This window comes from Anopheles maculipalpis, chromosome 2RL, assembly GCF_943734695.1.
Source record: "Anopheles maculipalpis chromosome 2RL, idAnoMacuDA_375_x, whole genome shotgun sequence".
Lineage (NCBI taxonomy): Eukaryota > Metazoa > Arthropoda > Insecta > Diptera > Culicidae > Anopheles > Anopheles maculipalpis.
Genome location: NC_064871.1, coordinates 6,830,075 through 6,843,577, shown reverse-complemented (window position 1 = coordinate 6,843,577; position 13,503 = coordinate 6,830,075). Strand labels below are relative to the sequence as shown.

Below are 13,503 nucleotides of genomic sequence, written 5' to 3'. Positions count from 1 at the left end.
AACTCGAGGTGGTCCTCGTCCGGTTGCTAGCATTACTTCGGGCCCTAGCTCTCCCGAAAAAGCAAAGAAGACACTACTACTCCAACTCCAACTCCAGCGCCATGGTATCGTGAAGCGTGGAGTATACATATCTCGTTATGCACTGATGTCCCCCCAAAAAAAAAACCAGAGGAGGAACGCAACGCAGTGAGTGAGTAAGTGTGTGCGCGTTTTTTTTTTTTTTGCTTCTTACTGCTTCAAGTCGTTGCCGTTGTTTAGTGGTGCTCTCCTCATTGCTATTTTTATTATTATTTTCTCCCCCGTTTCGTTCACGCAGTTCACTTTCATCGGGTCCCACTTTTGTGCCGGGGTTTTTCGCGTTCATCCTTTCCCTTTCCATCCCAAAACCGTGCGGGAACCGTCTGGGGAGACGACCTCAGCTCCGTCCGTCCGTTGGCGTACGGGTGAACCTTCTTCTAGGAGGCTCTCGCTCTGATGCTTGGGTTTGGAAGGCGTCCCCGGTTCTTTTTCTTCTTGTCAGCGCAACAGCTACCGTTGTTGTTGCTAGTGCAGTTGCGAGGGTACGCGCGCGCGATAAACTCCATCTACAAAACCTCCACCACCCCAATTGCACACGACGGCCCGAGGGATCCCTCTCATCTCAAGGGTTCGCTCATCACGGCGACACGGCGTAAGCTTTCGTGCCGCCAGTCGTATATCTGTGATGCTTTTTTTGTGTGTCTATTTCGTACATACACACAATTTGGATAGGCAGGCATGCAATTCCCGCCTGCGAGTAAGTCAGCTTTCGGAGGTTCTTCTCCATTTCCATTCACAGTGCCTGGCCTGTGTGTTGCGCCAACGGAGATTGCATCCCACCGGTAAAACAAAACAAAAAACAAGCAAAATCTTCCTACCTACTGTATCGGCAAACATCTCGAGCTGTCTGGGCAGACGGGAGAGTTTGATAGTTTATCTTTAACTATTCTTCTTTCACTTTCAACTCGCTTTCCACTGCACACTTCTTGATGTCTGTCCACGGATGCCACGCGCATGCATTCCGGCGTTGGCGCAGATATTTGGCGCTTTATCTTTCGCTCGTTTTTATTAGTTACGTTATTTGCAGCAAGCATCTTCGGCGCACGGTACCCATCATCTTTACTGGCCGCCCCCAAGACGAGGAGGGGGGGGGGGGGTTGGTTGGTTTGGAAGTGTTTCTGTTTTCAGCGATTGTTTCACGATTTTATCCTCCTCCAATCCTCTTCACCTGGACAATTTTTCGATGGATCACTTTCGGAATTTATTGCTCCCTAGGCTGGCGAGAGTAGCCCTGGAGAGACCAAGGCAAAGGAACGCGGGAACTGTCTGGGAGTGTCGTGCGAATTGGCTTCCGTCCCCGTTCGTTTTCCCACCGACACGATGGTACAAGAAAGCCCTATCATTATGCGCATCTACCAACCACCAACCTGGCCGGAGTGACCTACCAGCGCGCGGTGAATGTTTGCCATCAGTTTGCGGGAGGTTCTTGCAGATTCACATGCGTGTGTGGAGATGATCGTGATCATCACATCCAAAAACGTCTCTGTGAAACTGGTTTCAAGTCCACCATTCGCTTGCTGAGCATGGAACACTTGCCGATGTACTTCGCGAAAAGGTAAGTGTAATTTGTGGTGTGATAAGTTACGATCGCGTTTATGGTCACATTTGCCTACGATTTAGATTCAATTTAAGTAGGCAGTTAGCGCTAAGCCGTACCAACAACCCGGATGAAGCGAAATGATGATGTCAAGCTACTTATCCACCTTGCAACGCACACCTGGCGCCCGGTTTTAATCCAAAAAGATCAGTTTGTTTTAACGGTGACAAATTTTCTATTTATTTTTCGATTTTTTTGCTGCTCTTTTCATTTTCTACTTAAACCTTTTTTTTGTCGTTTGTCGCTAAACGTCTTCCGTTTTAGCGCCTTGGTGGTCCATAAGAACCGCTCGGAGGCTGCTGCTGCTGCTGATCACCCTGCCAGTATTCGGCCAGCTGGATGCTCTGGACGGGCTGCTCCAGCATCAGGCCAACGATGCGATCCGTGTTGCGGGGCGGACCGTACGACGTGCTAGCACCACCGTTCGAACCTCCATTAGCCGAGGCAGATTCACTTTCGTGCTGGAGCAACACCATCTTCACCTGTTCCAACAGCTGCGGATCGACCATCAAACCTTCCATCGTTTGGGGACCGGTCGGTTTCTGGAGCAGTGGTCCAGAACCGCCACCTCCGCTGAGGCCACCGCCATTGCTGTATCCGCCACCATTACCGCCACCGCCGTTGCTGTAGCCACCATTGCCACCGCCGCCATTGCCGCCCCACCCACCATTACCACCGGGCAGGGGAGCTTCGGCAAGTACTGCAGCCGCTAGGGCTACACACTAGATGGAGAGAATGGGAATGGTTTCAATTAGAACTGATGTTTTTGCTTTGGGTGTTGGATTTTGCTGTCTAATGGTATCGAGTAGCACAAGTGCTAGGGCGCATGTTCAGGCTTGTAGAACTAGTGATGGAGCCAGCTTACTAGACTCTCGAAAATCACGTAGATGGAAATTGAAACCTTTCTACGGGATAACGGTCTGCATGGGATTTGAACCCCAGTTTTTCCGTGTGACGACCGTCGTCAATAACGCCTCAACATCAGACCTTTGAGATGCCAAGGGTAATGATTCGCAATTGAATACCAGCGCCTAGACATGATGATTCTGTCTAATCCCACAGGCGTGTAAACCATCAGGTAGGTCTTCCTAAAACGCTGAACAGGAAGACCTTTCTTCAACATGTTCTAGCACGTTGTTCCTCTAACAAATCCTTCGGACCTGGTTGTAAATAAATTTGCATCCATTGCAGTAATTCGCTGTTCCAGCTGTAGCGATTCGTCCCATGCCTAGGCTTCTGACTCATCACTCTGAGAAACCAGGCATGGATTGACAAGGTCTCTCCAGATTTGATGTCAAGAGATGATTGAGTTTTCACTTGATGTAGGGTTTTTTCCAGACTTTGTGAAATACAGGTCCACGATGCCTTTATGCAAAAAATGCGATTCACAAGATCCATCGGTACGTTTGCCACACTAGTTAGAACTGCGAATTTCAGAGTCTCAGTCGATCGCTTGCGATCTTCAAGTGCAGTGCGGTCAAGTTCGAGATGGGATCGATCCCACAGTTTCCAAAGAATTCGTTCCGCGTGAATAAAACTTCAGCAGCACCAACAGCACGTAAGAAACATCACTAGTGATCACGATCTTCGCTACTAGAACTATCATCTACACAAGCACCAACAAACACACTCACACACTTCACAACTTACCACGAAGGCAACACCGTAAGCGCGCATCTCGTACTGCTGCTGCTGCTGCTGTTTAGCTAGTTCTACCCTTACAATCGAACGCCACTCGGCAGAATGTGCTGACTGGACGATTGTTCCTACGGATTTATACCATCATCAAATCGCCGGTTCGGATGTATCCTTGAGCAGTAAAAATGCTGCTCCCCCCGTTTGATTTGATCCGGCCGACCAGATACGGACGTCGGCGTCGTTTCGCACAGGCACGTAGCGCCGTTAATTGTCCTAGAGTAAGAACCAAGAGCAGCCGTTGCGTCGAATTTTCGGACGGCAACCCCGCAAGCGGGGCATAGTGCGGGGGCACGTTGGGGTAACGGAAGATGAGCATCGGCGAGCGGACGTTACCGTTTCCATACATGGCACACCGTAGATGGTAGGCAAGTTGCACACGAATTAATTTCATGCGAAGATTTGTGATTGTTTTTCCATGTTACACTGTTCGGTTCCGCTCGTCCTTCTTTGCGTGCGCATTAACGAACGGTGCGAGCGGGACACGAGGGTTAGACATGTGGCGTTGATCCGTCCCGATCCGTACGACGATGGCCACAGTTGTCCAGCTGATGATTGTCATCGCGACAGGTAGCATTCCTTTTTTTTTTCTCGCTGCTTTTTACTGGTTTAGTGTGTTCCGATGTACCATCATGCCCCCTCCTTGACAACCGAAACTATCGAATTAGCAAAACGGCTGCTGCTGACCACCGAGGCCAGCCGGCGGCTGGATGGCGATTTTGGCCTACGAGTTTTCGTGGATTCGTTGACTGTTGTGTCGGATAATGCACAAATTGGCACATGGCACCGTTAGCAAGCGTGTTGTTGTGTGCCGTGGAAGTGGCTGGCTTCGATGATGAACCCTCTAATTCACCAAACATGTAGGCCCGCGGTGCTACATGGTACACGGGCAGTGTGTCAAGCATCTTCAAGAGCCATTTAGCAAGACATCGGATCGTACTTTATTATCGCCGGATGGTTTTGTGGCCCGTGTGGTTTGGTGTTTGCGTGGCCATCATCATCGCTTTCATAGGTGTTAGGGTGCCTCAGGGGGATCAGGGGTGACCTCCAGATTGGGTCAAAGGTCTCGTGACCGTTGGCGATCGACGGTCAATTGATTTACTATGCGCGCAATGTAATTATGCTTATTGTGCGTACCTTTTCTTACCAGTTAGGATGTAGTAACAATTTTGTTAACTTTCACAAATGTGGGACAAAATAGTGGAGAATCAGCTACGTCTATTAGCTTAGAGTCTAAAAGAAAGTGTCAGAGTATACAATAACCAAAACGCCATGCTCGTTAAGTAACATCTTCCACTAAGCACGTGCAGCTGTCATCGTGGACATCGCGGCAGACAGCAACAAATGTCACCAACTCTATTATCTAAAGTCTAAACTTTCAGGAATGTATCAGGTACCTTTACTTACCGAGTAAAGCGACCGTCTTAACGATCTTTTCACTCGGAAACTACACTTAATTAAGAAGCTCGCGTTAAAATAAACTCTCGCGCTGTCACTGCCACAACTCAGGCGATCGTTAAACGATCTGTTACTGGGGACTTCGCCTGAGCCATCTTCTCTCTTCTAGTGAGGTTTTAAAAATACATTCACGTCTCTAAATGAAACGTGTTCAACGATCTTACAATGTAATACTACTTGCACCCAATTTGTACTCTGTCTCCTTTTTTTCTATCTTATCCAGCCCTAACTAACCCTCGGCTGCATCCTAATGCTGAAATAATTGTCTCTCATTAACATTTTCCTTCTGTCGCTCGAAAGTCGCGTCCTCTGTTTCGCTATCGCTCGGTAGGTTATACAATCACCGAAACTGCACATGATCTTTACGTCGATCAGCTTGTGTAGCTTTGGCTCATCTTCAATTCCGTCCTCCAAAACCGCGTATTAAACGTCTTAACCAGGAACGAAATTAATTGAAGTAAAAGGAAAAAAAAAACAACACACGAAACGAATTCAAACCCTCTTCCAATTCAAGGTAACATGCAAAACTATTAAACCTGATTTAATGGATAATGTGTTTGGGGAGATTATTTTTTTGTTTTGCTTTTTTTTTTACCTTATGTTTGATTATTTAATGACCCAGTCTCACGTAGGTTTTGTTTTCGCACCCTTCATCCGCGGGAGATGATTTTATCCGTCACATTACGGCGCACGGAAACACCGGCAAACCGGAAGGAAGGCACGCTCGTATGCCGTTTATGTTTGAATCCGTACCGACCCGTAAGAGAGATCCAATCGAGTGTGTAATGGAGCTTGGTTTCGGGGATGAACGTTGGATTGTATGCAAGCCAAGCCGATTTGGATATAATAATGCTCGGATTGATAGATTGACCAGTAAGGTCATGGAACACAGCGTCTGTCCGAAACAATTACACTCCACTGCTCGGTGAAGGGAGCATGAATGAGCTAAACGGAAAACGATCACCGTGTACCCATACCCGAAAGTGGAAGTATGTGTCTCTCGTGGGGCTTTTTTTTTCTTAAAGAACCGGTTAGCATAGAAAATGTTTTTCACCCGAAGAAAGCAGCGCGCGGAAAAGGTATGCAACATGCAATCCGACTTTTCCTAACGCTATCAACTTTAACCTTCTCCGTTTTTTTTTGCCCCTACACCCCGTACAGCCCCGTGGGGTACCGAGCGATCGACCGAAAAACATTTGCATCAAACGATCGAGTCACCCCACGCGCAATGCGAGAGAAAACATTGTAATGGTAGTGGTACAAAAACGTGGCCACGGGGTTCGTCGCTTACCGTTGCACTCGAGTCGTTTGATCGTCACGCGATCGTCGTTGCAGCAGCAGCAGCGGTTTGCGTCTTGAAAACACGATTAATATGTGACACAAACAAGCGCAACACACAAACAAATAGTTCCACATAAAGAAGGGATCGTTTATGTTGGTTTCGTGTTTATTTAGCACATTCGTTGTGTTGAGTGACTTCCTGCGCGTACCATTTAGCAACATCGAAGAACGATCGGGACGGCAATTATGTTCTAAGTAACACAACTTCCTTTAGACGCTTAGTAGCGCTTATTGCTTTGCAACACAATTTGAGGTCATAATTCTTGCATAGCTTTTCTTGAAATTCAATTTCGCTTCATTTTTCAACACCAATTTAACAGTAGCTGGTGTCAATGTTTTTATTTTGAAACTCCATCCTTCGAGAGAGCAATTGCCACCCCTGCGTGGTGATCACACGGAATCGGATTAGTGTGACCACCCCCTTTCCCCGTGGATTGGACCAACGATGCAATAATGCACACACTAATGGTGCACGCCGTTGCATCGTTGCAGTGGGCAGCAAGAAAAAAAAAGAAGCAAAAACGACAGTTATCCAACCGGTAAAGTGCACCCCGACCGATCGCCGGTTACGGGTTTAGCGGAGATAGGGCAAGTAAGAAAGACGAGTAAAGTTCACGAATGCTTCCGGGAAGAGGTTGTGTTTTTTTGTGCATCAAGTTGCACTGCATTCTCCAAATGACACTCTCCCGGGCAGGCCCTTTTTGCCTGTTTCATTTTCCCACCGTCGTGTGCCGGGTGGGCCAAAGCTTTTTGATTTGCTGCACGTTACTCGTTTCGTAACCGGCAGCCAAACGACGTACCAACGTTTTTTTTTTTTATTGCACACCACAAACACACGGGACAGGGGAGAGACACTGGACCCTCGGAGACGGTGGTAGTTTGCGAAATTTGCATCCAAGTGTTTTGTAGGGACGGGAGTATGAGACGTGAATATGAAAATTCTCACGCAAAATCGCTTCACCCTGCAATCGGCAAAACTTCCTAATTTCATCACCACTACTTAGACCCTCCAGCTAAAGGTACTTGTGAAGATTGATTTACTTAGCTTTTATGTGGAAAGATTCTTTGTTCGACACGTTCGACGTGAAGGGGCTCCGGTTCACGTACAACCCGCCCTTGTGGGTGACGCGAAAACTGGTGCACCACAAAATTGTATCAGCTGGACACACAGGCGCGTGTGAACGTTTAATGAGTTCCCGCCCACCGCGGGGCGCAGTACGATGGCGCTAGCACTACGAGGTGCGCATATTTATCAGCTATCGTACATCTGTGTGTTTTTTTCTCACTCTCTTTCTCTCACCTCATAGACCCCATTTTGAACAAAAAAAAAAAACACAAAAATCCCCCAAACGACGAACCTTTTTGTAGAAACATGGGGCACAACACACCGATTTAGCGATAATAATAGTAGCCAAACAAAAATCAGATCGCGTTTCGGGTTGCCTATGCTTCTGCTGTCTGCACAGCTATTCCACTGTCCTATATATTTAGCAGCTTCGCTGTTGGGACTGTGGTGTGAAGCAAAAAAGTTGATGTTCATGTTTTGAGATTAATTTAAAATACTTTCTTGCACCATTTTGCGATCGTTTTATGCTTTTTGCTTTATTCGCGGCACGCGTGCAGCTTTATGACATAAATGCGCGTAATTGATGCAATTGAATAGAGCTCCCACACGACTGAACTTGGTAGATGAGTCGTCCCTCGGCATTATGATATCAATCATTAATCATACACGATGGTACGCGATGATGGGTCGAGTTTGATGAATGTTGCAACGTCTCGTGTGCCTTTAGAGGTGATCGAGCAAAGAGAATGCTCGACTGCTGATTTATTACCGCGGGAATTTTGTGTCGATTTTTTAGAACTCACATTAAATTTGATACTATCAGTCTGTTAAGTGTTTACCAATTTGACACAACATTTTTAGGTCTGCTGTGGATGAATTTTCCTCTTATCACCGATGACATTTAAATGAGCAAAAAGAAGATTTTTTTTTCTCGCCTTCAAAAGCCAATCAAATGATACGCAAATTAGCGTGCGTTCGTAAAAGATTGTAAATTCGCCGGCCGAAAGTACAAGCTTAATTACCTCACCAGCCTTCGACGGCTGGACGCGTTCGATAACGGAACACTGGGGGCAAACGATTCACCCCGATCATCCCAAGACCTTGACCGACATATCCTTACGGCGTGTGGTGACAGGGAATGATCATCATCATCATCATCATCATCATCGGTATTCGGTTATATTTAACCGAAAACATCGCAACCAACCATTTGAAAGGGAAAATAAGCAACAACTAGCAAAAAAAAGACGACTCACGCAGAGGGATTGTTGGCTCTTCCATCGGTTGAAGTGGATCGTTTCTTGGTCTTCGCCATCTTCCTCCCTTCCACTAGCCTAACTGTCTCATTTGCGAACGATTATGGGAGTAAGTAAACAGACAGATTTGACCACATTAAGTGACACGGATCATTAGATGTATTGTAGCTTCGCCGGGCGCATGATTGATGGTGGTGCGCAGATGATGTGGCGGCTACAGGTGGCTGTGAAGAGGACTTGGGACCAATTGAAAGGACAAGATGTGACCGCCTTTGGACGAGACAAACAATACGCCGTCCGAGTGACTTTCACAACAGCACACGCGTTCGAGTAAGGATGGACAAATGTGTGGATAATGACGATGATACTACCAGACACTTGTGCCACGAGCCTGAGCACACTTTAAGTGTTAGATGCGCGCGAAGAAGCAGCATCCATTCCCATTAGGGGATGGAAGCAGTTTTCCCCATTGCTTGCATCCTTTTTGCAGTGAAGGAAATCTTGGCTCCCTCTATCGGTGATCGACCCTCGCGCACGCTCGGTGGAGATTAGATTATGCAAGTGATGGTGATGGTGGTGGATCCACGACCCTTCCAACAACAACGGTAGTGGGTTTTATTGCACAACAGAATCTGTGCGGCGACGGTGGTTACAAAATTCTATCACCTCATATGCATCTTCATGGCGGTAGAATTGCAATATCTTCATCGATCGATGTCATTGGTAGCTCCAAGAGTGTTCAAATTCTTCAAATCGAGACTCAAGCTACGAAGCGATCCCCACCACCCCCGGAAAATATCATCACGACGTTTGCATCTTCTTTTTTTTCGCCCGAACTCGGATTACCACTGCACTCAGGCAGCGCTCCGAAGTGATCCATCTTTAGCTCCGACAAAATCACTTTATGCTTTGCTGCCCATACTCCAACCACAACAACCGGCCGACCTATCAGTTTGATGCGCAGAGCCAAACAGACGTCTCTCACTACTCATCGCAAACTTACTTTTCAATCCTGCCCATTTCTAATTTCTACATTAACAGCGCGTTACGCAATAGTTGCTGCACCGCCACGGTCCGCTTTAATGTGCCCTGGCAATCCGTCCAGCTTCCAAAGCTATCCACAGTCAGCCAGGTTAGCTGCTCCCAAGCCCGTCATCATCATCATCATCGGCGGTGTAATCGTGATCGTCATGCTCGAAATCTGTAGCTGCCGCTGTTACCGTTGTTAAGGTCGGCTTATGTGATGGCGCTACGGGACGGTGATTCTCCCTAGTGTCTGTAGTCTGGATTTGCTCTAGCAAAAGCTTGTATGCAAACGCAGGCTGGGAAAACTGTTTGAACTTTAAAGTTGTATGAGAAGTAGGTTGATTTTTTTTTCTCCCGTATATGGAACTGATTGCATTGTTAGAATATCGGATTAGTTTGAGGGCCGTTACACTACTGCACTTTCTGCTGATACTTCTCAGATACTCCTCACAAACGCTTCAAACATATGGACTTGATCCAAACAGACGTTTAAGGGGAAAATGCTCAGACGAATTTGAAGAAGCCACCCGTACAACGAATTCTATGTGTTGTACGGCATAGTTGAGCAGTAAATTGTACTCGCCAGGCTCCGCAGAACCCTGTTCGTGAAGTCTTTTAAAGTTGTACACTGGAAGAGGAACAAACGAGTTAGCTGCTAACAAAACGGAGCTTAATCCCATCCGAAATATTCCGCTTAACGAAAGATGAACACCCATCCATAATTTTTTGACCAAATTCTGCTTTCTTCTTCATCTCTCCACCAGAGCAGAGTTGTGGTCAAATTATCGAACCATTTTAAAAACATCACGAGTTAATTTTATGCCTTTTACCAATAAATTTAACTAGAAACATAACTCAAACTGACGTCTTCTTTTCAAGTAAATTTGTGCCCCAACTAAACAAACACAACCACATTACGCAGGCACACTTTCATTCATGCTTCTGCTCTCCATTGTATGAATGCTGCTCGCCCGGCTTGGAAAGTCTAATCATCATCGTGGGTCGAAAACACGGGTGTACCTCTGTGTCCAGGCGCGCATAGGCTGCGAGAAATTATGTGCATGACTCCAACATCCCCCGGCCAACAAATTCTACGCGGCCACGTCGAGGTCGTGCGCTTCGTGAGGTTAATCATTACAGCAGCGTCGTGTACGAGAAGGTCCGGGGTTTGGCCGGCACTTTCCGGCGGTGGTACATTTCCCAGGAAAAGCTTGTACCAGGTACACGATCGACGAGCCACTGAGAATTGGACGGTAATTGGACGGTGTGAGGAGATGATGTCTTGTAGCAATGTTGCTCACCGTTAATTGCCAGTTTGCTTTAACTGTTCGTCTTCCCAGGGGGTAAAGTAAGATTCACTGGTACCGCTGTAGGATACAAATATTGGTTACGAGCTGAAATTTGTGTATTTAAAATTTATTTCAGTTCGGCTAAACCCCCAAAAGCAAAGGAGCGCTGAAAATGGTGGAACTTTCGCGAGCTGACTGGTGGCAAGCAACACGTTAATGAGCAATAAAATAAACATTTTATGTTCGCAGTCGGAACACGCGTTCGCCGATCAATATTGTAGCATCCTCATTGTCAAAAATCTTCCTCCCTTGTGGTCGATCTTTATGGGCTGCTGACGGTTCACGGTAGAAAGTGATAGTAAAGCTGGTGTCACCGAGCATACCATACGATCTCCCCCGTTCGATAGCAGCAGGTGTATCCAATTTAACCTTTGCCCTCTCTTTTCTTGAGGTAAGCAGCCACCGATCACACAACGCAACTTCAGGCCCCTCCACTTCCAATCATTGCAATTTCATCAAACACCACACAACAACAAAACGTGGATGAAATTGAAGAAAAAAGGCGCCTAATCTCCTAAAACAGACGCCACACAGGGAGGGACAGTACTGTATTTTCTCCCTCCCTGTAGATACGACGAACCCGTGTACAGGCTGATGGACTTTATTGCAGACAGCGAAGTCCTCTAAAAAAAGTGGACTCGACCGATGTGAAAGGTGGAAGCCGATAATACCTCCGAGAAGAATCTCACTTCTCCCCACAAACGATTGCCATACCGATATACGTGTGTGATGCAATTCCTATCCCCGTAGTAACACATCCCACGTGTTTTATCCCCTTTTCGATACCCCGCATGATCATCACTACGCAAAATGTCTACCGAATCCAAGATTGGCAACACTCGACAAGCTGCACCGGACGGTAGAAAAATGGAAAAGATCGTCCGAAGAGACACACGCACGCTAAGGGATGTTTATTTACGGTTGCGTCATACCGAGGAAGACTGATCTTAAACTGGTCTGTGGGCCGGAATATGCAATTGTGGTGCACGCAAGAATCCATATAAGAGCCGCCGTCGAGTCCTTCAAGATTCGAATATTCTTCTCTTACTTTATTTGTGTGTTTCAAAGTTTTGTACTTTAAACCAACTTCACTTAATGCGTCTCACACACTGAGAAAATTCCAAGGTCCAAATTATTTTTGAAGACAACGCGTGGATGGACCAAGAGTACTGAAAGATACTTCTTCAATGGCGTCTCTCAACAGTTGTCGTTTTGCTACACGACATCGGTATCGGCATAGTCACGGGGTTAAATGGAAGAGTTCTTCATCACCACCACCGATGCGTGAAATACATTTTCCCATCTTTGAACCTCTTCTCTTTTTTTGGCAATACACGCACTTTGCAATTCGTACCGCTTGTCACCGTTACAGTGTGCCTCGCGCAGTAAATGTACATGAGATGGATAAGAAGTGCAGCACAAAAAAAAGGGGAGCAGATCTATCTTCTCTCCCCGTCGGCCGGTATACGATGATCCACTTTTGCCATAGGTCAAGAAACAAAACACAACATAAAACAATGGAACGGGGCACAATCCGCCCGGAGGGCTGCCGTTGATGCTGCCTCTGATGATGGATCGCATTGAATAATGGTGCTCTGTGGGCCTGCCATTTCCCTGTGCCTTTAAAAAGTAAAAGAGAAATAACCTTACTCGTGATAAAACCCGTTCCGAAAGTAGTCGCGCATTGCTTGAAGGGTGGAAAAAAGGTTGTTCTACCTTTTGTTTTATAACACTTATTTAACGCGCCCCGCTCGTGAACCTTCGTTGAACTGTGACATTTTTTGAGGAGTAAATTTCGATCGCACGATACTAATAATTGGATACGGGAAGTTCAAGTAGACCCAAGCCGTCTTGTCAAGTATGACTTAGAAAAGGGTTTGCAGCAAGTTGTGTGCTTTTCGTTGTGAAGTGTGATCGATCAGCCGCTCAGAAACTTCTTTCTGATCAACGTAGACGTAAGATTTAGTTGCATATTTTAGATATTTTATCCAGTGACCGTGTGAAGTGGAACCAACTGTACAAAACAATGCGTTTGCAAGTGCGAGTTGATGTACTGTGGTACTGAACCCCTATAAACAACCATTACACGGTGACCCAACGCTGACACTAACGATAGCAATGAATAGCCCAGTCCCTCTATATAATACTACTGGTGAGAAAATTCATGTGCAGTGAGCTTCCCGTTCCATGCTAATGAGCAGGGAAAACCCCCAAAAAAGAAATTTGAGAGGTTAGCAGTCCATGCCATGGAGTATTTGAGTACCGGGATCGTAAAAGTTCTGCACAGTTCATCGTTGACGTTTGAGATGGCTGTGGAAATACGAAAGATCTGTGCTTCAAATATATGACAATCGTGACATGTCCCGGTTAACGATAGATCTCCAGAAAACTCGATCCCTGGCTGCAGCTTCCCAGCCATGTGCCTGGGCTGATATATCTGCGTGTATTGTAGCTCTTACTTACGCTCTGTCGCATGCCTTTGGAGGTATCAAAGGGCCTTGAGAGTTTTTCTCATTGCAAGTTGAACGAGTCTATATCTTTTTGGCCAAGATTTCAAAAGAATTCGTAACGTTGTTTGTTTCCTGATACGCAGCTACACAGTATCAAAGGATGGTAAGTATCAGCGGTTATTGCTAT

At 46.4% G+C, this 13,503-nt stretch overlaps 1 protein-coding gene across 1 annotated transcript; it reads right to left on the bottom strand.

Moving 5' to 3' along the window:
- Window positions 1-1,935: 1,935 nt before the first annotated feature.
- LOC126560040 (serine, glycine, tyrosine and glutamine-rich protein-like) lies at window positions 1,936-3,456 on the bottom strand. The gene is made up of 2 exons (XM_050216200.1): window positions 3,326-3,456; window positions 1,936-2,397 (listed from the first exon to the last, which is right to left on the bottom strand). Exons 1-2 carry the CDS (start codon window positions 3,350-3,352, stop codon window positions 1,936-1,938), a joined length of 489 nt encoding a protein of 162 aa, XP_050072157.1. The 5' UTR covers window positions 3,353-3,456.
- Window positions 3,457-13,503: the final 10,047 nt, after the last annotated feature.

Excerpts from the sequence above, each read along its gene's own strand:
- LOC126560040 (XM_050216200.1), bottom strand. The coding sequence starts at position 3,352 with ATGCGCGCTTACGGTGTTGCCTTCGTG. Across the intron at positions 2,398-3,325 it reads CTTACGGTGTTGCCTTCGTG|TGTGTAGCCCTAGCGGCTGC; the intron begins GTAAGTTGTGAA and ends CTCTCCATCTAG.